The sequence below is a fragment of the Pan troglodytes genome, chromosome 1, assembly GCF_028858775.2.
Source record: "Pan troglodytes isolate AG18354 chromosome 1, NHGRI_mPanTro3-v2.0_pri, whole genome shotgun sequence".
NCBI classification, from domain to species: domain Eukaryota; kingdom Metazoa; phylum Chordata; class Mammalia; order Primates; family Hominidae; genus Pan; species Pan troglodytes.
Window position 1 is genome coordinate 31491359 of NC_072398.2, and position 25531 is coordinate 31516889.

Sequence of the window (25531 nt, forward strand, 5' to 3'; positions counted from 1 at the left end):
TACAGACACTAGAATTCTAATTGGTCTGTCTGATTTCAGAGCAAGTTCTTAATCAATGACTATTTGATTTCCCTATTGAAGAATAAAGTTGTGTATTACATCAAAAATGAAATAACTTTATTTTTCTGTAATAGTGTTGGAATTCAGATATATGGTAGTCAGTTTCAAGTGAGGCCCTGTTTTTTCTTATGCTTAAACCTGATCTGTGTAATTTTAATGTAAAGCTCAGTAAAAGTCCTGATATCTAAGTGCTGTTAATTGTGTTTTTTGAAAATTTTTTTTTATTAATTCCCCAGTAGAAACAAGCTGATGACTCTAATTTTTGAAATGCCCTTAATTTTCCATTGTGTCTTAGTTGAAATATAGCTATTTCTCATAAAATAATTTTCAACTGAAGCTTAAGAGTATTTTTAGTTTTCCTTTAAAGATGTCTGTTGTAAGAGATTTTAGAAATCAGAAATATCTTTCTCTAAAGGGAAAAAGTTTATGACAATTACAACGACCCTCTTAGAAACCAGAATTAGTGGTGGCTTCTCATAATCAAGGGAAGGAGACTTTAATGAATCGCAGATCATCTTCAAAATGCTGTTTGTTTCTTTCTGCTTTTCTTTTCTTTTCTCTATCTTTTTTTTTTAACACAAGGTCTCGCCCTGTGGTCCAGGCTGGAGGGCTGGTGGTGCAATCATAGCTCACTGTAACCCCAAACTGCTGGGCTCAAGGGATCCTCTTGCCTCAGACTCCCGAGTAGCTAGGACTACAGGTGCATGTCACCATGCCCGGCTAATTTTTTAATCTTTTTGTAGAGACAGGGTCTCGCTATCTTGCCCAGGTTGGTCTGGAACTCCTAACCTCAAATGATCCTCCCACTTTGGCCTCTCAAAGCACTGGGATTACACACATGAGCCACCATCCCTGGCCTGTGTCTCTTTCTTTTAAAAGCCATCTGTCTTCTGTGTTTTTGTCTCACAGACAAAAAATGTTTTGTTGGGCAAAAACATCTCGATTATTTAATATAGTTTCTTCATAAACTCTAAGGTATTGTCACTTTTCATTTAAAATCAACTTTTTCAAAACTATTTCTTAATGAGCTTAATTGGATTAATTTCATTTAGTCACATCTGTTCATGATTGTTTCCCCTTTTACACTCCATACAAATCATGAAATTAAGCTAATTATATACCTATATCTGCTGCAAAGAAAGGGTTCCACAGTTTTAATACTTTTTAATTCCCAGGAGCAGATTAAGGTTTGTTTTTTCTTAACGTGGAAGGGGTAGTAACTTAAATGGATTTTCTAATAGTTTTTGCCAAAGGATTAACCAGTTTATTATTGTTTTTCACATTTTAAAATTGGTTCTAAAACATAATATTTTGTGTTTTTGTTGCTGGCAGTTCTTAGAGTCTTAAGATAACATTTCTTAAGTGAAGCTGTGGTATAAAATAAAAAGTTTTCCTTATAGATTGTATATGCAGTTGTCAAATAAAACATAGGATCCCCAATTAAATTTAAATTGTAGGTAAATAACACATAATTTTTTAGTACAGGTATGTCCCATGCAGTACTTAGACATATTTCCACCAAAAATTTAGTGCAAGTATATAATACTTATATTAAAAGTTAGTCATTGATCTTAAATTCAAATTTAACTGCCATCTTGTATTTTTATTACCTGACAAGACTAATTGTGTAATTGGATGATAAAACTGAGTCTTTGGTGGGGGGGTTTCTTGTATTTGCACAGGTGATGATGAACAGAGTGACTGGTTCTACGAAAAGGAATCAGGTGGAGCATGTGGTATCACTGGAGTTGTGCCCTGGTGGGAAAAGGAAGATCCTACTGAGCTAGACAAAAATGTACCAGATCCTGTCTTTGAAAGTATCTTAACTGGTTCTTTTCCCCTTATGTCACACCCAAGCAGAAGAGGTCAGTAGCACTGGCTCCCTGGTAGATATAATGGGTTTAAGGTCAGTCTAGAAATATTCATTCAAGGAGGATAAGATAAAGTGGAAATTAGAGAATGTAAACACAAGATGCTGTAAAGAAACATATTGGCCACTAATATAGCTACTACATTTATCATGCTTTCAAATTATTAGAAAAATTGGCTTGCTTTCTTGCTAGGCTCATTGAGAAAATGTTGAAATGATAAGAATATTAATTCGGAAAAAAGAAAATGGGTATTTATTACTCTAGTGATTAAACACTGGTTAGTTAAGTGCTGACTGCCTTAGTACTTTGCCAGGCATTGCTTCAGTTTTTTTAAGTGTGAGTTTTGCATTTTCCCAAATAATATTCGTGGCATTCACCGCCACCACCAACTTACTTTTCTTTCTCTATTGGTAGGATCCTCTTCTTCTTCTATGCTTCAGTGATCATAGAAAACTTCTAAATTGAGTACTTTGATTTTACAGGTTTCCAAGCTAGACTCAGTCGCCTTCATGGAATGTCTTCAAAGAATATTAAAAAATCTGGAGGGACTCCAACTTCAATGGTAGGCATACTTTTTCTGTGTAATTGTCATGTTTGGAAATGTTTCCATTTCTATGGAATAAAAAGCCACATCCTCATCCTTTATTCATATTCTAATGTTAAACTTAAAAATAATCCATTTTTTTGTAGGCTACAAACTGGACCAGTGAGATTCCCCTATAAACCAAATCTTCTAATGCTAATAAATTAGTTACGTTTTGAACATCTGGGGAATGACATTCGAGGGAACCTGGCTCCTGTCCTCTTCCCTGGAGGAATATCATTGAAGTGAGAGCCTCTTTGATGAAAAGATGGGGCTGTTTTTGCTGGAGGACTGGTATTCTTCCTTTTAGTCAGAAGTGAACCTGACTGGGGAGGCTTTCTAGGGATTTAGGTTGGCCCAGGGTGGATAGAAACTACTGTAAATTATATATTTTTCTCTTTTATGGTTTTTTTTTACATTGAATCCATTTATGTATACTTGCTTTGCCAAAATGCTAACAAAGCTAGAAAATTTTAAACTTCCAGATCGACAAGTATTCCTTAATGTTTATATTGTGACTGATTAAGAATTAATTTTTACATATCTGACTGTTGTAAATAAAAATCATGATGCATTGACATTTATGGTTCATTTTTAGAGAAGTCTTATATAACCAGCATTATTTAAAATATTTGCATTTTACTCAGGGTATTTTAACAAGGGCTAAGATGAGTAGTAGGTAAGGTTGATAATCTTTGCTGGAGTTTGTATTTTGTTCAGCTTCCTTTCTACTTGGGTAATCTGCTCTGTATTGCAAACTCATTGTATTTTATAGTATAGCTTTCATTGTACTGCAAAAATCATCCTCGTTTTAAATTAGCCACAGTGATAACTAGTCTGCACTAGTAGAATCCTTTTAAATTATCTGCTTTTTCTGATACCTGAAACACATCAAAATTATTGTTTTGGTTTAGAGCTTAATGAAACATGTGAAAGCTGGTATTTTTAACAAATGCTGTGTGATTCTGAATCATATTGTCATGTTTAAAAGTGAGAGCTGCTTGTACATCTTTAGAATGGCAGACCATATGTGTCACTGTGAGTGTCAGAAATACTTGCATGAGCTCATTTTCACCAACTGGGGGGAAAATGTAATGTTTCTATTGATGGTATAATTTAGACACTATAATAAGTTCAGCCATTTGAGTTCTTCAAAATGGTTATATTAAAATGATATTTTTATTAAGCTTCAATAATGAAAAACAATGTGATTTAATATGTGTATTTTTATATTATTGTATGGATTAATTGTTAATTCAGCATTTAATGGCTAACTTAAATATGATTGGAAAAGAAACTTCAAGTTGCCATTGCTTTTACCTAAAGTTTTTAAAGTCTGAAAGATTTCAGCAAATGCATTAAGCAGGAATGTGTGACATCTCCTTTTAGATTGCTTGTCTAATTTGGAGAGATTAAAAATGGTAAAATGCAACTTTGAGTCTCTTTACCTTTGCATATTTAAAGTGATATTTAAAGGTACAACAGTGTGGTGTTGGTAATTGTAAGTAAGCTTTTCTGTGCTATGTCTTTGGAGTGAAAATTCATGTTTTTTTTCTGAATTACATAAATGCTTTTGTTTTATTTTGTATAATGACTGTCTTTTAGATCTGAATAAGTCACTTTAAAACCTTGGCCTATGAACTTTGCCTTATCAATCATGAATCTAGATGAATGCTATCTAGTTCTTGGTTCAGTTTTACCTATTTTTATTTTTGGTTCACTGCTTGCTTGAGCATAGCTGGGATTTGTAGCCCATTTTCTAGGCTTATTGCAATCTCACTGTGGTATTTTATAGAAGCTATTACAACTGATAGGCTAGCTTCATGGTATTGATGATACATGGCTTAACCATACTAAAAGCTGCTTTCCCTCTCTAAATTGTAAAAAGGTGATTAAGTTTCACTTGATGGAGACATACTATATATGTGTGTTTATCATGGAACTAGTGCATTAGGCCATAAGCTGTTTTTCTGGTCTATGTTTTTTGTATTTAAAACTTTACTGAAGACAATGGACTCCTTCGGGTTTTCTTTCTTTCAACCCTGAATTGTCCTTGTTTGAATTTTTAAGTACTGTAATTTTTTTTTTCAATAAAATCTCTGACTTGGGCAAGAAAGGTAAGAGTTCCAATTTGTGCTGCTATTTCTCTGATTTCATTTGCTAAGTTTTCGTTGTTGTTGTTGTTGCTTATGCTGTTTATATTATGTATAACTATAATATCTAGTTTTAAAAATCATAATCTCACAAAACAGTCATCTTTACACAGTATCCATGACATCTGGTAATAAGAAGTGAAATTTAATTGCCTTAAACTTTCACACTGGAAAGCCAGATTGTTTTTAAGAGAGATTAATTTTCTGAGCAAAGTAAAACACATGGAGCTGCAACCCATTAAACAGAAGGCCAACAAAAGGTTTCTTAAGCAGATGAATGATGACTGCATAAATATAATGATGTAGTATCTTTGAAGGAAATGACAGAGGAAGAATCTTTTACTGAAATATCAGTGTAAACATTTTTTGGGGGAAAGTTTTCAGTTGTATTATAGTTGATTCTGACTATTTGCCATAATTGTATTCTATACACTTGCTGAAAACATTGAATTAGGGAATACTGAATCATGGCTCCTAAGGGAAAGACAGGGTTAGGTTCCTGGAAGCCTCTGGTCACAACATTTTCACCAACTGATCAATAGATAACCTTGTTTTGTTTATGTTTGTGTTTAGAGACATTTAATATATATTGTTGACTTACTAACATCGAACTCATGGCCAATAGCACTATAACTTATGTCTGAACAAAGCTTATCAAGTCTTTTCTCTATAAGGCACATCCCAGCCTTCTTGCACTTAGGAGCACTAGATGGCATTTCTCAGCACTATACAAGGGGCTATTTAAAACAGAATAATCACCCACAAAAAGCACAACAATTCCAAAAAAAATCTGGTACTAATTTAGACTACAAAAAGGACATATGTTTACAGTATGATAGTTTAAACGAGTAGGAAGAAAGTCACCTGATTGACCTCTGGTAGGAATGCACGTGTATGTCGGGCAACTCAACATTTTTCACTGCTCTGTACGTGTTACTGAATGACTACAAAAGTCAGAAATTGTGAGTATTGATTTTGGGGTTAACAAATAAATTTTAGCAGGCAGGCCGACTTAAAAATATGGAATCCACAATGGGAACGAGACTGACTGTATTTAGTTTTATAGAGAGCAAAGTGATATTGCAGAAAATTTATAGATTTTGAAGTCAGACCTTTGTGAATCCACACTCTGATTCTTCTTTTTAGTTGTAGTTACATTTTGAACCTTCTTCCCTCCTTTTGTTAAATACCAACAATACTTACTTTTGCATAAGCGTCGTCAGGTTTTTAAATGAGATTGTGTATGCATAATGGGCCCAGCACCATCTCTGGTGCATAATATATATTAAATAAATGATAGTTACTATTATTAGATATATTAAACACAATAGCTGGGACTTAGAGAACATTTGTGTCATGAGTCAAAGTGCAGAATTGTGGACCTTAAACTTTTCTGGTATTTCGTTTTTTTTGAGATGGGTCTTGCTCTGTTGCCCAGGCTGGAGTGCAGTGGCACAATCAAGGCTCACTGCAGCTGTGACCTCCCAGGCTCAAGCAATGCTCCCACCCCAGCCTCCTGAGTAGCAGGGTCTACAGGCGTGCACCAACATGTCTGGCTAATTTTTATATTTTTAGTAGAGATGGGGTTTTGCCATGTTGTCCAGGCTGGTATCAAACTCCTGGGCTCAAGCCTCTCAGAGTGTTGGGATTACAGGCGTGGAGCACCGCAACTGGCTTGTTCATATTTTATATAAAATTTGCCTTTACATTTAATATTTAAAGTACTTCATATGGCATTCTTTTATGTTTCTTTTATACCTCTTTTATATTTGAACTGGCCTCTTTCTTTAATATGGTCTGTGAATCATAGTTTCAAATAAATTTTAGGTTGACAGCCACTCCACTAAATCTCAAAACTTAATTGCAAACTGAGAAACTGCTCTAAACTCTTCTCCTGACCACAGAGCACATAGGCCTTCTCCCTCCATCATTTAAGCTAAATGAATAGCTAAATGAATAGCTTAAATGATGGAGGGAGAAGGCCTAATAGCTATTCCTGAACCTATAATGTTCAGGAGATTTGGGTCCTGATCTACTTAACCTATCTGATTTTTTAAATTAATTATGCTCTTGTGCATGCAAACAGAGTCCTGAGATTTTTGTGTTGAGAGGAATTACTGTTGCCATCGTAGTAAAGTACCAGTTTGTTAAAACCCAGCTAACTAGCATCTCTTATTCCCCACTTTTAGGAGAATGAAGCAAATGGTCATTAATTTCAAGGGATATGTGGAGGCTATTATCCAGGAGATTCAGCCCGAATCTCTTATATTTCCATAGTTTGTGCATTAAACTCAATTCAGAATAATATTTCTCAGAATAATGATGCCAGAATCAGTTGTGGGATATAGGACCTATAAAGTGAATCCAAGTAACCTTATGTAAGCATACATTCCAGATAGCCAAGATATATCCTATTCCTATGCATCCTAAAAAATCAGTATTTTTTGTAGGTCAGAGCTTTTTAAAATTCTTTTTTGATTTGAATTAATGGTCTTACAACAGGTGTTACATTGGTCTACTGAAAATCCGCATTCAAACTGTGTAGTCTTTTGAAAGATCAGGAAATAAATGACTCAGCTTAAAACACAGTTGTTGAAGGCCAACATAAATATTACATAGAAATTTTACACAATTGTCATAGGAATTTGTTTAAAAGTTTTATAATTGCCTCAGTCCACTTTTCTGTACAGTTGGAATAAGAATACATTGGTGCTGGTATTGGTGGTTATTCTGCCAAAGAAAATGAATCTGATTTAATTGACTATTTATACATGTTTATCAAGTTCAGAAATCTGAAAAAAATGTGAACATTAGCTCTTAATCCAATTTATCATGCTGTACAAATAAGCATACTGTTTACATTCACTATACAAAAACCCTAAACACAATAATTTGTATCTGTTTAGAATCTTGAGTCAATTCATTCTATAGGAGAAAAAGAATATCGTATTTTCTTCTGTGAAGTCATAGAAAACCAGAATGACATGAGTGTCATTTTGTTAATGACAATCATACTGTAATGATTTACTCTGTATGTCTTGCTCAACTTTTGTTAGGAAACTAGAGTAGGAATATTTAGTCTACTTTATAGCCTTTTACAACAGAAGGGCCATTTATTTTGTTTTATTTTATTTTGAGACAGAGCCTTGCTCTGTTGCCAAGGCTGGAGTGCAGTGGCAGATCTCAGCTCATTGCAACCTTTGTCTCCCAGGGTCAAGCGATTCTCCTGCCTCAGCCTCCCCAGTAGCTGGGACTACAGGTGCCTGCCACCACGCCAGCTAATTTTTGTATTTTTAGTAGAGCCGGGATTTCGCCATGTTGGCTAGGCTGGTCTTGAACTCCTAACCTCAGGTGATCCACTGGCCTCGGCCTCCCAAAGTGCTGGGATTACAGGCATGATCCATCACACTAGGCCAGAAGGGCCATTTAAAATGCAGTTGATTTACATAAGGGAACTTGATAGTCTAAGAGAAAGGAAAACTTTTATGATAGAAAGCAAATCTAAAATGATTTTAAAAAATACACACAGCCTATGTCCTCAACTGTAATTTGACCATGACTGATTATCTAACATTTTTTGAGTGGAATTCACTAGTGCAATGCTTTATTTTAACCCCTGTGAACTGATACATGTTTGTATCTGTAAGACATTTTGGGATACTTTGGAGAATACAAGAAGAAAGTGTTTTTAAACTGTTATATTTTAAATATATATCATGTATATTCTGATCTATTACTATATATTAATTTTATCTTATTTCAAAATCAGTTTAAGATCCAGATTTCACATTAGACACTGATACTTTTTTTTTTTTTTTTGAGATGGAGTCTCACTGTCACCCAGGTTGGAGTGCAGTGGCGCGATCTTGGCTCACTGCAACCTCTGCCTCCCGGGTTCAAGTGATTCTCCTGCTTCAGCCTCCCTAGTAACTGAGACTACATTTGTGTGCCACTGTGCGCTGCTAATTTTTGTATTTTTAATAGAGACGGAGTTTCACCATGTTGGCCAGGCTGATCTCAAACTCCTGACCTCAGGTGATCTTTCCACCTCACCCTCCCAAAGTACTAGGATTACAGTCGTGAGCCACTGTGCCTGGCCAGAAACTAACACTTTTTAAAATAACTTATTTTGAGATAACTTGATTCTGTATCTTAGAAAGGTACAACTTAATAGAATTATAATAAATATTTCTTTTACAAAAGACATTTTAATACAGTCTCTTTGATTCAAAATTCTCTATTTTGGGCCAGGCACGGTGGCTCACACCTATAATCACAGCACTTTGGGAGGCCAAGGCAGATGGATCACCTAAGGTCAGGAGTTCAAGACCAGCCTGGCCAACATGGTGAAACCCCGTCTCTACTAAAAATACAAAAATTAGCAGGGCATGGTGATATGTGCCTGTAATCCCAGCTACTAGGGAGGCAGAGGCAGGAGAATCACTTAAACTCAGGAAGTGGAGGTTGCAGTGAGCGGAGATCATGCCACTGGACTCCAGTTTGGGCAACAGAATGAGACTCCATCTCAAAAAAAGTAAAAATAAATAAATAAATAAATAAATAAATTCTCTATTTTGATGTCATTTACAACTGTAGATTTGATATCATAAAAATTTAATATCCATAGTTATTTGAAAATATGACTTGAATAGTTTTTCATTCAGTTCTATTAAATGATGTCTGTCTTGATATTTTTATTGTATTATGCTTTATTAAAAGAGCAGATATTTACAAATTTAAATAGTGCCAATACAGTACTATATTTGTTCATTTAATTAACAGTATTTTAATGTGTATTATATTCTCCATATTTAGTCTTGAAAACCCTTTAGGAAAAACTATATAAACCGGTGTTCAATCTTGGTATTTTAATGTTAACAAAATTGACAACATATATTTTTCCATATATTTAAAATATTGGTTCTTGCTTCTCTGATAACTTAGTCTTTGAATTGGCTTGACTTCATAGACTTCATTGTCATTTGGGTTTGTGATGCTTCAGAAATATGGAACCTTGCAAAGTGAATGTTAGTATTTTGGTAATTAGACACAATGATGCTTACTTACTATGTGCCAGACACTTTTCTACAGGCTATTTATATATTTTTTTTCATTAATCTTATTAACATATCTATAATATACATTAATGTTTACAACTTAAACAGTTTATTACGTGTTCTTCCTTTGACAAGCCAAAATTAATACGATTTGGAAGTTATATTTCTGTCATGTTGCTAATATTAATAAATATAAATAAATTCTCTTCATAAAGTAGTCTTCATTTCTTGGTTACAACATGTCTGGTTACAAAGTGTGAGTTATTTTCGAAATACTCACAAGCATTCTTTGTATCTTGAATGGCAAGCACAATCAAGATGTGTGCCATAATAAAAATGATAATGAAATGTTTTACTGCTTCTATCAGATTAATCACTGGAACCCAGTCCTCCATTTTCACCCTTTCTTCCCTTTCTATGTTTCTCAGGTAGTCTATAGTACCTTTTTGCTGATCTAATTCTAGCACCTTCTGGTCTGCTTGCTTGCTCTGTTTCAGCTTGTTCTCCCTGCCTGACCTCCATGGTCCCTCATTATCTCTCCAACCTGTTTTACAATGTGCCTCATAGCTGTCACATTGCTATTTTAGTTCAGCTGTGATTATATCCTCTGTATTTCTTATATTCCTTTCCCCTCCTTTCTCATGTAACTTAGCAAAACTCTGGGAAAGCCTTTTAAAGGAGGTTGATCTTTTTAGCTGAGACTTTGAGAATGAGTTAGAGCTTACCAACTAATGGGGAGGGAAATTGGCAGACAGAAAGGCATGGTCAAGGATTAAGTTTGAAACAGCATGGGGTATTCAGGAAACCATGAATCCAGTATTACTGAGATATAAGATATGCTTGTGTGGAGTGGTGTGTAGCAGGAAGGGTTTGGCTGAAAATGTGGGCATGGGTTAGGTGCTTATGGACGTTGTGGTCCACAGGAATGCATTTGAACCCATGTAATCTCCAAGGGGTTAAGAATTATCAGATTTGTTTTTTAAAAGATTACATGGGCAGCAGTATAGAGAGTACATTAGGTAATTACAAGTTAAGACTATATCAGGAGGCTAAGATCCATGCCTATTCTACAGTAGGTAGGATCCATGGACTAGACTGAACCCTTAAATTTTTACTGGACCTGATATTCTGATCAACTCTTGCATGACATCCACTCGTTTAACAAAGATTTTTGATACTAGGTAATACCAGTATCAGATACTGCTGGGCCTTGGGTGTTAGTGATGAACAAGTTAGATATGATCTCTTGAAGCTTACATTTTAATGAATAAAAATAAACGTGGTGGAGGTTGGGAGGAGAATAAGGAAATAAAAATGGACATGGAGAAAATTAAGCAGGGTAAGTGTTAGAGAATTACAGGATATGAAGTTGATTGGAGAGAATATGATTTGCAGGCTGGAATTTTCAGCCTTGGACAGCCTTGGACAGTCTAGTGCCTTTCTTCTAATTGCCCTTCTAACAACTGGGGAAAGGAGCAAGGGTGTTCATTATTCATTATTGAATGAACATTATTCATACCTGTTCATTCAAGAAGTTGGTGGGATGGGTTTTAGCCATCTTTCCTGATTCCTGATCAGATTGCCCAAAGCTTTTAAATGTCAGTATGGATAGGCCTGTGAATAGCAAAAAAGGCACTTTTGTTTACCAGGTACAGCTTTACTACTAATGCTTCTGAATTTTTTTTTTTGCCTTTATGTTTATTTTTTTAATTGAGACAGTAATAATTATACATATTTATGGGGTAATGTGATATTTTGAAACACGTAAGCAATTTGTAATAAATCAGATTAATTACGATGTCCATCACCTCAAACATGTATCGTTTCTTTGTAACTTTTGAATGATTTTTTTTTAAAGAAAGTTTACAGATGCTAAATATTTATATAGCATTTTGGATGTTCCCTTTAGATTTCATCATAATGTATGTCCTGAAATTTAATATGTAAGAACTTCGCTACAGAGTTTACCAGTTTACTCTTCTGCTTTCATGGCTACTTAAATATTATGCAGTACAACTAGTCTTTTTATTAGCTTTTTAAAAATGCATGAAATACCATGCTTTCTGCGTTTTATTTTTCACACTTTAGTATTTGCATACAAATTCTTAAGTCATTCCTTTATTAGTAAAGAAATGGCTTATTTTACTGTTTTGTTTTCGAGATATATGTGATCTATGGACTTTTTAATGAATGTCTTTAAAAACATTGAATTTGCAAATGTGAGGTTTTCTAAAAATACGTCTTAGACTATGATCATCATTTTAAAACTTTTCTTTTTTGTATCCTAACAAACCTTTGAAAATTGTTTTAAAATGCTCTTTCTTTCAAAATTAAGGCTGCTGATTTGTAACCATTTGACTTCACAGATGAAGATGCAACACCTTTTTTTAGTTGTCTTTTAAAATGATGATGACATTGCCATAGTCCCCATTATTATTATTTTTTAAAAATCAAAATTAGGGAAACAGAAATGCTGCAAACATTTTACTTTCTAGGAAGCTCCTACTCTGTTTTTCTGCCTTTTATGTTGCTGATACAATTGTTCTGATGGTCTATAAATTTCGGTTTTCTACTTTCCCTTCAGATATGTCAGATATCTAATATCAGAAAAGTTCAAAATCAATGATGGGTAGAACACTTCCAAATAATATTTAACAAGCACTTTCTATACGGAAGTCACCTGCAAGTCCTCCAACTGAAGGTGAATTTGAAGAACTGAAAATTCATAATGAAATCATCTAGATAGGAGTTTTCTTTACTATAGTTAGAGGATGCCAACCAGTTATTTGTTGACTGTCATCCAGGAAAGGGGATTCTGATAAACCAGAGATGCCAACAGGTACTTATGTATGTTTTAAGCCAATAAAACTTGTAAAATTTTTGTTGTTCAGTCCCAGTTATCTGAAACACTGACCAGTACTTAATGGGGGCAATTTGATTTTTTTTTTTCCATACCAAAGGAGTAATGACTTGTGCCATTAATCTTCCTCTTAGAACTTCATATTTAAATCTCATATTTGGTCGTAGACAGTTTACTATTGAAGTATTCCAGGTCCATACAATTCTGAACTTGCAGGAGTGTTTATCTTTAAGTGACATGTAACTATGTAGTAACATTTAATGGTATCTACTTGGTTTTTTTGAGGTGTTTTAGATTTGAATTGATTTTGAAGTATTCAATCTAGAAACTGTTCTTTAAAAACTAAATGTTTATTACTTAGATTTCATCTCATTTTATCTCATTTACATATATCCTTAATAAATTCTTCTAATTTTTCAATTCACAAAAATACTTTATAAAAAAATTCACAAAAGCATTTTATATCATTTGTCAGATGAATAAATAAGTATATGTTACATTTGACTCAGAAACTTGATGTCTTGCCTAATTGTGTTTTCAACTATAAAGTTTTTGGTTCAGCTGTATGCACATGTCATGAAGACTTAGGATGTCTTCATTGTTCAAGGGGCTGGGGATACAAAATTTGTCCTCAAGTACCTTACAGTTTGGTAACTGAAAATTAATTGAGAAAAGAGGAGCAAAGAAAGAGACCTAACATTTGTTAAGGGAAGCATTGATCCTAAGTGGGTTTTGGTCCTTCAGTGTAACATTTGGTTTTATGTGTTATCTTTGTCTGCCTCCACTCTTGCCACATCTAGACAAGTCTGAGCCTTATTTCTTTATTTGTCATAGCAGCCCCTTCTTTTCAATTTCATCTGTCACTACCCTGGTGTAGTATCTCATAGCCTTACATTTTTATAGCCTCCTCCCTGGTCTGTCTTTTGATTTTCCTGCCTGTAATCCATATCACACATAACTCCAAGTAAACATTTCTAAAGTGTGGTTATGCTCATGTCACTCCTGTGCCAAGAAATAGTTTCCCTTACCGTCTTAATAAAATTCAGATTTGTTCTTTTCTGTTTTCACTCTTCACCTATGACCTATAATACTTCACTCCTTTCCAGATGGTGTTATGTTCTCAGTGCCCCCACTCTTTCTCCAGCCTTCTCATATTCAACCATATCCGTGTATTTTATACCTCTGTTCACAACAGTGTATCCCTCACTTCTTCCTGCTAGATTCGTGTCCTTCAGGTATCAGTTCAATTCTATACCTTTTTTTCAAAACCTTCCCCAACTCTTCACACTTTTGAGGTCACTCTGTTATCTGAAATGGCATTATATCTTCTGTCTCTGCCACTCATTAATTAATTCACGGATAACCTAGTATTTTATACTGTTAACCATCTGCTTACTTTAACTATGTCTACCCAATGATGGGAGTACTGTTAGCACATACAGTAGCTCCAATGATGGGAGCTATTAGCACATTGTATGTGTTTAATATTTTTTTAGGCTGGGAGCAGTGGCTCACGCCTGTAATCCCAGCACTTTGGGAGGCCGAGGCGGGCGGATCACGAGGTCAGGAGTTTGAGACGAGCCTGGCCAACATGGTGAAACCCCATCTCTACTAAAAATACAAAAAATTAGCCGGGTGTGGTGGCAGGTACCTGTGGCAGGCACCTGTAATCCCAGCTACTTGGGAGGCTGAGGCAGGAGAATTGCTTGAACCCAGGAGGCAGAGGTTGCAGTGAACCAAGACTGTGCCACTGCACTCCATCCAGCCTGGGCAACAGAGAGACTCTGCCTCAAAAAAAAAAAATTTTTTTTTAATGTTGATGGTTATTTACCGGGTATGACCTTATGGTTTTTTGTTTTGTTTTGTTTTCGTGACAGAATCTGGCTCTGTGGCCCCGGCTTGAGTGCAATAGTGCGATCTTGGCTTGCTGCAACCTCCAGTTCCCAGGTTCAAGTGATTCTTGTGCCTCAGCCTCCCGAGTAGCTGGGATTACAGGCATGCACCACCACACTTAGCTAATTTTTTTGTATTTTTAGTAGAGTCAGGGTTTCGATATGTTGGCCAGGCTGGTCTTAAACTCTTGATTTCAAGTAATCCTCCCACCTCAGCCTACCAAAGTGCTTGGATTACATATGTGAGCCACTGCGCCCATCGACCCTATGTTTTATAGGCAGTTTTCCGCCACTAGTTATATTGCCAGTGTAACTTTAAGTAACAACATTCTTTCTGAAAAAATTAGTTTCCAAGGTTTTCATTGTTTTAATTTTGCCCTTTTATGTGCTTCATGAAATGATAGCCTATACAGTCCCAGATGACAGCACATTAAAAACATGATTGGATGCCTAGTGTGCAGATGCAGGGCTTGCTAGACCTTTTGGTTGGGGGATCTGTATGTGTTGCTATCCATAGGGATTTCCCTGTGACAAGTTGCAGGGAGAACGATATGCCTTTGTTATTTGGGGTGGGGATAGAATGGAGTCCACTAGCCAACATTCTTGTTATAAACAAGGACAGGGAGCATTCATTGTGCAGACTTTCACTGAATTTTCCTGATTTTAGTAAAAGGGTATCATGAGCTTTGTAGGAATGGCCCCTTTCTAGTTTAACATTTTCAGTTTAACATAATCAGTTTTGAGCTTCTGGTGGGTTATAGGGTAGAAGTTGTAATATATGACTGGATGGGCTGAGAAATGGGATCTGGAGATCAACTTTTTAGAAAATAGACTATCCGTGAATTGCCTGTTTGAGAGGTATCTAGAGCCTCCAATTTGTGAACTTTTCTGGAGTCTGGTGTTTCAGTCAGCTTGTTTTTTATTGCTACCCTCTCCCCACCCTGTTGCATATAGAAGAAGCTGGGCGGTCAGCCTCGCATCCGTTTGATTTTCATCTTCTGTGATTTTGCCGTTTTTTTTTTTTTTTTTTTTTTTTTTTAAGAGACAAGAGTCTCACTCTGTTGCCCAGGCTATAGTGCAGTAGTTCCCTCATAGCTAACTGCAGCCTGGAACTCCTGGGCTCAAATGATCCTCCTGCCTCAGCCTCCTGAGTAGCTAGTACTATAGACACTGACCACCATGCCCAGCTAATCTTTAATCTTTTTTTTTTTTTTTGGTAGGGACAGGGGTCTTGCTATGTTGTCCATGCTGTTCTCGAACTCCTGGCCTTAAGTGATCCTCCCGCCTTAGCCTTAGTGCTGGGATTACGGGTGTGAGCCACCACACCTGGCCTGTTGACATATTTTGTCTATTGGTATCTTATTCCTATTCTCTTTGTCCCTGTGGAGTTGTACCTTTTTATTCTATTGATTTTAATTGGGCTTTGGGAGGAAGCTGAAATAAATATATGATCAATGTGTTATGTTTCCTGGGAAGTCCTAGCTAGTGTTCTTTTCTTTTAATTATCATTATTTTAAAATAATAAATACACAGGTTTTAAAATTCAGACAGACAGAAAGTATCCAGTAGGAAGTCCTTGCCTATGCCCAGTCCCTTCCATACTCATCTGTACAAATAGAGCTTCTGTGACTCTAACCTTGCTTTTTACACTTCTAAAAAATGACGGAGAGATTCTAAATCATACCTATATTTTCATTCGTTTGGCAGTATAATATTTCATTATAGAATATTATTAAATTATTTTTCATATCAGCTTTTGTGTTAAACTAATATAAAAGGGCAGAAATATTTGATTACTATTCATTATAATAGCTAACATTTATTGAGTTCTTATTAATTGCCAGGTGTTATTCTAATCTTTTTATGTATATCAAATCATTTAATGTTCACAAAAAGCCTAATTAGGTCAATATTATCTCCTCTCCATCTTATAGACCAGGAAACTGAGGGACAAATGCCTTAAATGACTTGTTCAAGGTCACAGGATTTTAACGCTACCCTGTGGCCAATTTCCCAAGGACTTAACCATCAAGCTATACAGCATTCCTTGTAAGGGTAAAATATATATTTCCCATTAATTTTTTAAAAATTGGATAGACCTAATTGCCTACTAAAATAATATATCTCAGCCAGATATTTTGGTCAATTTAATGAATATACTGGGCAAGTCATTATTCTGAGTTGGGTTTATGAAATTAAATCTTTTGAATTGTTAAGTGTGTTTTATTTTTCAATGTTATCATTTTTCATAATGTAAAGATACTCTTCATCCTTCCTTCTATCAATTCTTTCTTCTACCACTTCACCCCACTTAATGTTTTCTCTCCTATTCTTTGGTATCTTTTGATTTAAGTTATGTTAAAAGGTCCTTACTGTGACATGTAGGTTTTTTCTTTCTCAAGTTTATTAAAAAGTAAATTATTCTGTTACCTGTCAGTTTTCTTTTTTATATTATATATGTTAAAGGTTAGTGAAAACATTAAATATTTGAATAACACTTAATGTTTTATAAGGAGCACCTTTATAGGATCCATTTTATGGGTTCACAAACAGATTTTCAAAGAGTTACCTACATTAAGAAGGATCGGCCGGGTGCGGTGGCTCATGCTTGTAATCCCAGCACTTTGGGAGGCTGAGATGCGTGGAACACTTGAAGTCAGGAGTTCGAGACCAGCCTGGCCAGCATGGCAAAACCCTTTCTCTACTAAAAATACAAAAATTAGCCAAGCGTGGTGGTACATGCCTGTAATCCCAGCTACTCGGGAGGCTGAGGCAGGAGAATTTCTTGAACCCAGGAGGCGGAGATTGCAGTGAGCTGAGATTGCACCATTGCACTCCAGCCTGGGCAACAAAAGCGAGACTCCATCAAAAAAAAAAAAAAAAGAAAATATCACAGCTAGATCTCCGAACTCCAGTTCTGTTGCAAATTGAAATTCTCAGAATAATACACTTTTTCTATATTTTCAGCTAGAGCTATAGTGATGTTGCTTTTTTGAATGTTACTTTTGAAAACACTGAGACTTGAAATTTACATTACTTGTGAATTTTTCAATGTTGCCTGTCTCAAAATTTGATTGAGTTCCCCTTTGGAGGAAAGATTCAAGGGTTTTTTTACTATTGAATCCTTAGTTTACTCTTTAAAATTATAAATGATATTGAAATAAATAATTTAATTCAAGCCACATATTTGGCATTAGCCCCTCTCATATATACTAATATCAGACCTGTTCCTTCTTCAATAATCCTTCTTCCTCATATAGCTTCTCAAAACTGTGCTTGCTCAACTTTTGGAATTGACTGTTTTTAGGAAATACCAATTAATCTAACTCATTCCTTGACTGAACGTAATCTCAGAGTCACCCTCTTTCCTTAACATCTTACTGTAATCATATGTTTGTTACTGAAATGCCTTTACTTTCCTTTGGCATGCTCCTTAAAGGTGCCAGCTGTTGGATGCGTTTTCTTTCATCCTATTTCTCCCAATATATAACTCCCAGCTCCACAGTGTAGCACTGTGAAGGACAAGGAGGGCAAAGCAGGCACTTTATATATGGGAGAGGTACCTTTACACACATGTGCACACACACACACTTTCCTTTTAGATTATCTTATTTCTAATAAGTAATCCTTGATTTCATTTAGGAGGACATAAACTTATTTTTATAACAATTATAATCATGAATTTTTTAAAAAGTGAATTAAGATATGAATATGTATGAAGAAATTAGATGTTCTAACCATGAATATATAGCATCACTGTGTCTTCAGTGAATTACAGACTTTACTCATTTCTGGGCCATTTGTTTTATATATAGATTAAATATAGATAATTACTCATTTGACAGCTTACTTTATTACTTTGATATATCTCAAAGTACCACATGAAGTTACAGTGTGATTATTATAATAATTTGGAATCATTAATAACCAAAATTAGCATTTTATATAAATTAAAATTTAAAAGTTGGAATTTGATTTTGTTTAAAGTCAGTTTTACTTCTGTTGGTTATTTTGATTTAATAATAAAATATACTTTTTTTAAACAGCAGTTGTTAATTATTTTTAAGCTCACATGTTAAATATAAAAATGTTTTGTAACTGTTCTAAATTATAATTAGAAATATTAGCTCCTGTAGATGAATCAATTCATTTTTGCCTCGTGCTTCACATGTGTGAAAAAATTATGAGTTAAATGTGTTTCTTGGGAACAAATATGCATCACATATGATATATTCAGTTTAAAATTTAGTTTTACATTTATGGAGCACTTAGCCACGTACCTGGAGCATCTAGATGTTAAATAATTGTTCTGTATTATTCTAATACTTGTAACAGTATCTTGTTTAGATAGATATTAAATGGTTAAACTGCTTAGAAATTATTTGCATACTCCTTAAGATTCATTACCTGAAGAAACAAAATTAAAAGATTCTAATTAAATATCCTGTTTTAATCTTTAATTTTTATTTTGTTTTGTTTGGCAATAAGGATTCATGCTTCTGGTTGAAAGTGAATTTTACCTGCTTTTTTAGGTTAACGCAGTTCTTTACAAAAGCAGATCTATTCTAGCTATGTAATGCATTTTATTTAATTTTATGGTTTTTATGATACCATATATTACAGATTGCCGAAAACATAGAAAAATTTTAGAGAACATTTTTGGATTTGATGGATTACCACTCTTGAAAGGGAAACAAAACACTAAATATTTCTAATCCCGCATTATTTACCGCATGGGTGGTTAAATGCTACTTTAAGCCTCATAAAATTAAAAGGGAGAAATCTGCCAACTGTAGCAGGAATTGGATTTAGGAAGAGTGGTACAGAGCCAAAATATTGCTACAGAATTAAATGTCAAAAATCTTCTTTAATAGTAGATATATAGTTCACAGTGCTTGGTTATGATTAATACATTTAATCTAAATCACTGAAAGTTGCACTCTCCTTTTCCATAAAATACAATAGGACACAAATCAGTTTTACTGTAGATGGATAACAATTGGAAAATAATGCATCTTCCCGCCCAATAAATTGTCAGTTATACCTTTTAACTAAAATCAATTCATCTTTCCAAAATTTATTGCAATTTCTAATAATAAATCTCCTCAAATGTTTATTCATTTGGTTTTTGATACATTTGTGCCCCTTCTGCTATGGTCTAATGTTTTCTCTTTTGATTCATTGTAAATTAGAAAATCTATTTTGAGTCATTTTTCTAGTTAAGAAGTTAAAATCTATAACCTAGCACCTTTTTCACCCTCCTTTGTACATTTTAATACCCTTGAACTTGAACTTAAATACAGTCCTGTAAATTCTTTTCAGAAGGAGATTAAAAGACTTTTCAATGAAACTTCTTGAGTAAGGGCCAGATTCATAAAACGAGCACTGAAGAGGTTGTTAGATGATTGTTACCATAGATCCATTTTTGAATCAAAAGTCAGGGGTGGGCTGAAATACATGGGGTTGTACTATCATTCCACGTAAGTAGTACAAAGAAGAGAACCATTTGAATTAGGTTTCAGATATTGATCAGAATGGGAGTCTGCTTTTATTTTCTGTTGATAGCAGTAACCCAAAAGTGGCACTAAAAGGAAGCTATATTCTATCTCTATGTCTTACAGAAATATCTTCTTATTAACCTCCAGGTTAATAAGATTTTTAATCTCTAAATGTACATGTTCAGGTTGTTTTTATAATGTACCCTAAGTGATTGAAATCAGTTTGGTTTTCCATGAACACTACATGTACAAAATGTGGTGCTCAGTTTTAAAAATTCGATAAATGATTCATGAACATTTCCCATTCTTTATACTCTTTAATGTTACTTAAATTAGATTTTTTCAATATCATATGGTGAACACTGGTTCTTGTTATTTTAATTTTGTACTTTCACTGATTCCATAGTGAAGTCATATTGGTATCCATTTTTGTATACCTTCACCTCCTCTGTGCTATTATATAAACTTTAAAAATGAAAGTGAGAAGCCATCTACTTTCCCACCAATTTAATAAAAATGTGTTTGAAATCAACGTGTTTTGAGGCTTGGTGTTAAGCCTATACTTTTTGAGTTATACCAATTAAAATTCTAAAGTAGAAAGTGACATTAACTAATTTGACTCAAACTGGTAACTTATTGGCAAATTGATGTAGTTGCTATAATACAAGATGCCATATGATTAAGTTAGCAGTTAAAAAATATAACTTGTGTAGCCAGAATAGACGGAGTAGAATTAATTATTTGGGCTACGTACATGGCAAGGAAAAGGTACATTTTCTAAGGCAAAGATCAGAAATTAATTCCAAGTCTTTCTTGTTCATCAAAAAATAGTTCTTTCTTTAAGTTGTGAACTTGTTCATTTTTTTGATATACGAAGTCTTTAATATAAAATATATTACTCATTTGGACTTGCCAAATTAATTTCTACATTAACAAATTATAGGTTTTAATACATTTAGCTAGCTGTAAAAACTTTAAAAATAATCTGACTTATGTATACTTCCTGATTGTTTTTCCCATCACATTAAATATAAAAGTAAATCAGATCATGTTTCTTTAAATAAAAAATGATAAACTAAAATGCTTATGCCTTTCTTTTAAAATACTGATAATAGATTTCGGTGATTTGTTCTAGTTATCTTATAGAATTGGTTAATACAGAGTTCATGTATTGCTAAGGTTTAGGGTTTTCTCTATTACTGTCAATAGTGTAGACTAACAATAACTGTAATGTCACAGTTGTCACCTTTGCATGGTTAGAACTCAGTTTTTTGAAGGACAACAGTTTTATCATACTCACCTTTCAAAAGAGGAAGTTATGATTTGGACAGAATAAGTAACTCACATAATAAGATATTAGCCAGGGTTTAGTTATTTCTGGTCCTGTTGTCTGTCTCCTCCATCTGTCTTGCTAATCTTTCTAGCTGAATGTGAATTCATCCTAGAGACAGAAATTTTGTCAATGCTTTTAACTAGGCTTTTAGGAATTACCAGGGAAATTTTACTATTTTCAAGCAAAACGAATGTTTTTAAACAGGTCCATTAGTCTTACACACACACACACGTACACACAATTTAAATTAGAAGTCAAAATTCATATATATATGTCCATCATATATATATGCATTTATATATGTCCATTGTATATATGCATATATATATGTTCATCATATATATATGTTCCATTTCAGTCTCTTGGCTGTTGACATAGCCTAGCTATTCTCCCTGTTTAACAGTTAACTTTTCTACTTTCTTTTGTACCACTATCAAGTCTCCTCAAATTCTAATATGATCTTGGTGACCCTTTTGACTTCTAATTTAAATTGTTTACTGCCTTTCCTTGATTTACAAAATAAAATATAAACTATTTTTCTTGCAATTCTAGGCCTTTGCCACTAGTGCTTCTACTTATCTTTCCATTTTCATACCTGAATTCTCTCTAGCTGATGCAGAATAACCTCTCCCAGATCCATGATTTACTGGCTGTGTGACCTTGGAGAAATCACCCCTTTGAGCTTAATGTTTCTCATCCTTATAATAGGAATAATAAAAGATAAGATGAAATAGTGTAAGTGATAGGACTTTGTAACTGTAAAGGAACTATTATCACTCATTTATCTTAGGAGTCCGAAGTTCAAATGCCTTCTAGTGGCCAGGCAGATAATATACATGTGTGAAGTAGCTTGGTGTTAGGGGATGTATCAGCACACTAGAAAGTGCATTCCCTGGTCGAATATGTTTAAATTCAAAACTTCTTTAGATGCTATGATGGCCATAAAAGGGAGAAAAACCATTGATTGGTCAAATACTCCTCCCTTGTGTATATCATCTTCCCTATCTTAGCCTAAGCTGAAAAGATGTATCATTTCTTTCCGACAAAGCATTGCATGTTGCAGGTACTTAATGCAACCTTAAGGTGGTAGAGATAGGTGGGTAAGTGGATGACCTAAATGAGTAAGTGAAGTTTAATGTATAATGTGGGAAATGAGATGGTTGCATTTTGAGCTGTTTTCCTGATCAGCAAGCAGGAGGTTTAAAAAAGACATGGTACAGGGCCGGGCACAGTGGCTCATGCCTGTAATCCCAGTGCTTTGGGAGGCTGAGGCGGGTGGATCACTTGAGGTCAGGTGTTCAAGACCAGCCTGGCCAACATAGTGAAACCCCTGTCTCTACTAAAAATACAAAAATTAGCCAGGCGTGGTAGTGCGTGCCTGTAATCCCAGCTACTAGGGAGGATGAGGCAGGAGAATTGCTTGAACCCAGGGGGCGGAGGTTTCAATGAGCCAAGATCGTGCCACTACACTCCAGCCTGGGTAGCAGAGTGAGACTGTCTCAAAAAAAAAAAAAAAGACGTTGTACAGACCATAGTTTCTCTTTGGTCTTCTAGTGAAAACTTTCTGGGTTTTCACTAGCAAATACACTACACACAGTTTTGCCTTAACTCCTTTTCAAGTAGAGTTGGTTATAGAAGCACTATTATAGTTAATTGAGAATTCAGGCATTTTACTGTAAAGATATTATTTTCCCTGTCTGTTTGTATTGGTGGACTCCAGCAGACTGAATAGAGCAATAAGTTTGAGTCTAGTGCCTATTTCATTCCATTGCTTTTCCTTCTGATCCTTGACAACTGGCTGAAGAAAACCCTAGTGCTTGAGATTTAATGATTCTTTTCCCTGGGATCTGGAAAATGTGTGCTCTTCATTTTCTTATCTTTAGAGATTTAAATATATCTCATCCAATGTGTTAGGAGCCATTTTTAAAACCTAGATTTAGGTACAGTTAACTCTTGGATCTTTAAAAGAATGTAATATAGATTTGGTTAAACAGTAAGATACAAGCCAAAGACCCAAAAGACGGCAGTGTGTCTATACTCTTTGTATTTTTATCATATTTACAAGTGAAATGACTATCTCTGCAGTCTAGGAATTACTTTTCTAGGAGATAGAACTTGAGAGCAGTCTTGGAAAAGTAGTAGTCATTATCCAGGTGAAGAATAGCAGGATAGCCACTCTGGGCAGAGGGGAGGGCATGAGCAGGCACTTAGGTCATAAAGCAGCATGGTGTCTTCTAGAGGGGAATGTAAGGAAGAGGTGATGGCATGAAGCAGAAAAGGGAGGGATGGGCGGGCCGTGGTCTGCCTGGAGATTGGACAGTTCCATTGTAGCAGTCAGGTCCTCTGGGAGATTTTAAGTGACTTGACATGACATATGGGCCCACATTCTTTCACATATAAGAGAAGCCACCTCTAATACTACCAAACAGGAGTGAATTGTTTCTTAGATGTTGAAATGATCGGCCCCACCTGGAAGGCTCACTTTTCACCTCTTTCTGCTGTCATGGCCTGTTCATAATTGCTCAGTTTGCTTCCTTCGATGAAAATGTCCTTAAAAATGTCCTTTTAAAGTTGTTTGCAGCCTAGTTCATGTAAGCAGATGACTGCATAACTGTTATTAGTTACATGCTTAATAAATTGTGTTTAAAATGTTTTATGTGTTCATAGTGGAATAGTGGGATATTTCTTTAACTTGCTCTCTCCATGAAATTGTTATCTCCCTTGGGGAAAGGGGGTAGATTTTCTTACTGATGTCAGCTGACAATAGTTTATAATGGTTACCTTCTGGAATCCATTATTTTAGGAGGCTATATTCCATTTCAGTTGTTAAATACATTGGTTTGCATGAATGATGATACTGAGTAAGGAATCAAGAACCATAAAGAAAGTATTACTGAGTTTAAGATTTGTGCACTATTTATTTTATTTTTTACTCTATTTCATTTTGAAGGACATTTAATTATATGACTGGAATTTTTCTGAGAATGTCATATACTAGATGATGTCTTATGGTTCAATTAAGTTTTAATAGGTAAAGTGCTTTATTTAAATAATAAAAAAGAAACTTCGACCTTTCTAATGAAGAGATCATCCTGATAGTCATAATAATCATGCTTAAAAACACAGCTGTGTAGTTGAAAAAATTGTTCCCATTGAAATAGCTTCCCAGTAGGTAGATCCTTACTGGTTATTGTATTCTTAGGCACCATGGTTGGACACAGTGCTAGCCAGGTATCAGAATTAGGTAATTGCTACCAGTTCTTAGCAGTTGAGTCTTTCCTATGCTTCTGAGAAAAGCTTTTAAGTTCTCTGCAAGAATTGTAACTCATTTCTTCATTGATCTGTCTTTTCAGTCCCCTGGAAGAATATGAAGGATGGATTATCCAAGGGAGGGAGGGAATTGAAGATAGAGTCTTCACCAACAAGTTAGAACCTCTGATTTCTATATGTCCGTATATAATATATATTCCATATACACTAATACCATTATCTCCTAGTCACCTGTCTAGAAAGCTTAAAGTCTTATTCTTGCTGTAAAGGAAACAGTGTTGGGCTGTGGATCCAAAGATAAGTTCAATGCATTCTTTATTTTTGAGGTATTCAACTGAAATACTCAATTCTTAGCTTCATCATTTACTAGTTTTATGCTTTTGGAAAAATTAAGTTTTGAGTCTTTCATAATACCTATCTAATAGGCTGGCTGTGAAGATTTAACTAAATTATGTATTTTAGTCGTCCTACTGAAAATATTTTAGTTCTTTTTTTGTTCCTTACTCCTCCCTAGTCAGTTGACAAATCCAGAAAAATCTTTCTATATTGTTGGTGAAATTTGCATCTCTCCTTTCCATCTGTACTACCTCTGTTTTAGTCCAGTTTCTTATGAGTTCTCAAACTCTAACAGTGACCTTGTGATTAGCACCCCCACAATTTCACACTACTGTTCATACAGAGTATTATTCTTACTGTAATCTTTCTAAAATCTTGTTCTGTTCATTGCCCTGGTTTGGGCTTGTTCAAAAATTTTCATTGGTTCTCCTTTGCCTGCTGGTTTCAAGGCCCTGTGTAATTTTGCCAGTCTCTTTCTATCTTAGGTTTCCATACTTTGAGATTTAATTTTTAAAAATTTAATCTCGGATTTTAAGTAGTCATTTTGTAGGATATGGAAAAGGAAAAGGAGTGTTCAGTGGTACAGTTTGTCTGGGAAACACCAAATTAAAGCCATTT

General features: G+C 34.7%; 1 protein-coding gene across 6 annotated transcripts in view; it reads left to right on the forward strand.

Moving 5' to 3' along the window:
• GPATCH2 (G-patch domain containing 2) overlaps nucleotides 1–25531 on the forward strand; it is a 198914-nt gene that overhangs the window by 18493 nt on the left and 154890 nt on the right. For 5 of the 6 annotated variants that reach the window (XM_001172096.8, XM_016938803.3, XM_009441501.4 and 2 more), the window contains exons 4-5: nucleotides 1743–1925; nucleotides 2414–2493. In XM_001172096.8, the coding sequence (XP_001172096.1) occupies nucleotides 1743–1925; nucleotides 2414–2493 (263 nt within the window). Of the gene's footprint in view, nucleotides 1–1742; nucleotides 1926–2413; nucleotides 2494–2621; nucleotides 4631–25531 lie in introns of those variants that run through there. The other variant, XM_009441502.4, reaches the window with a different exon arrangement.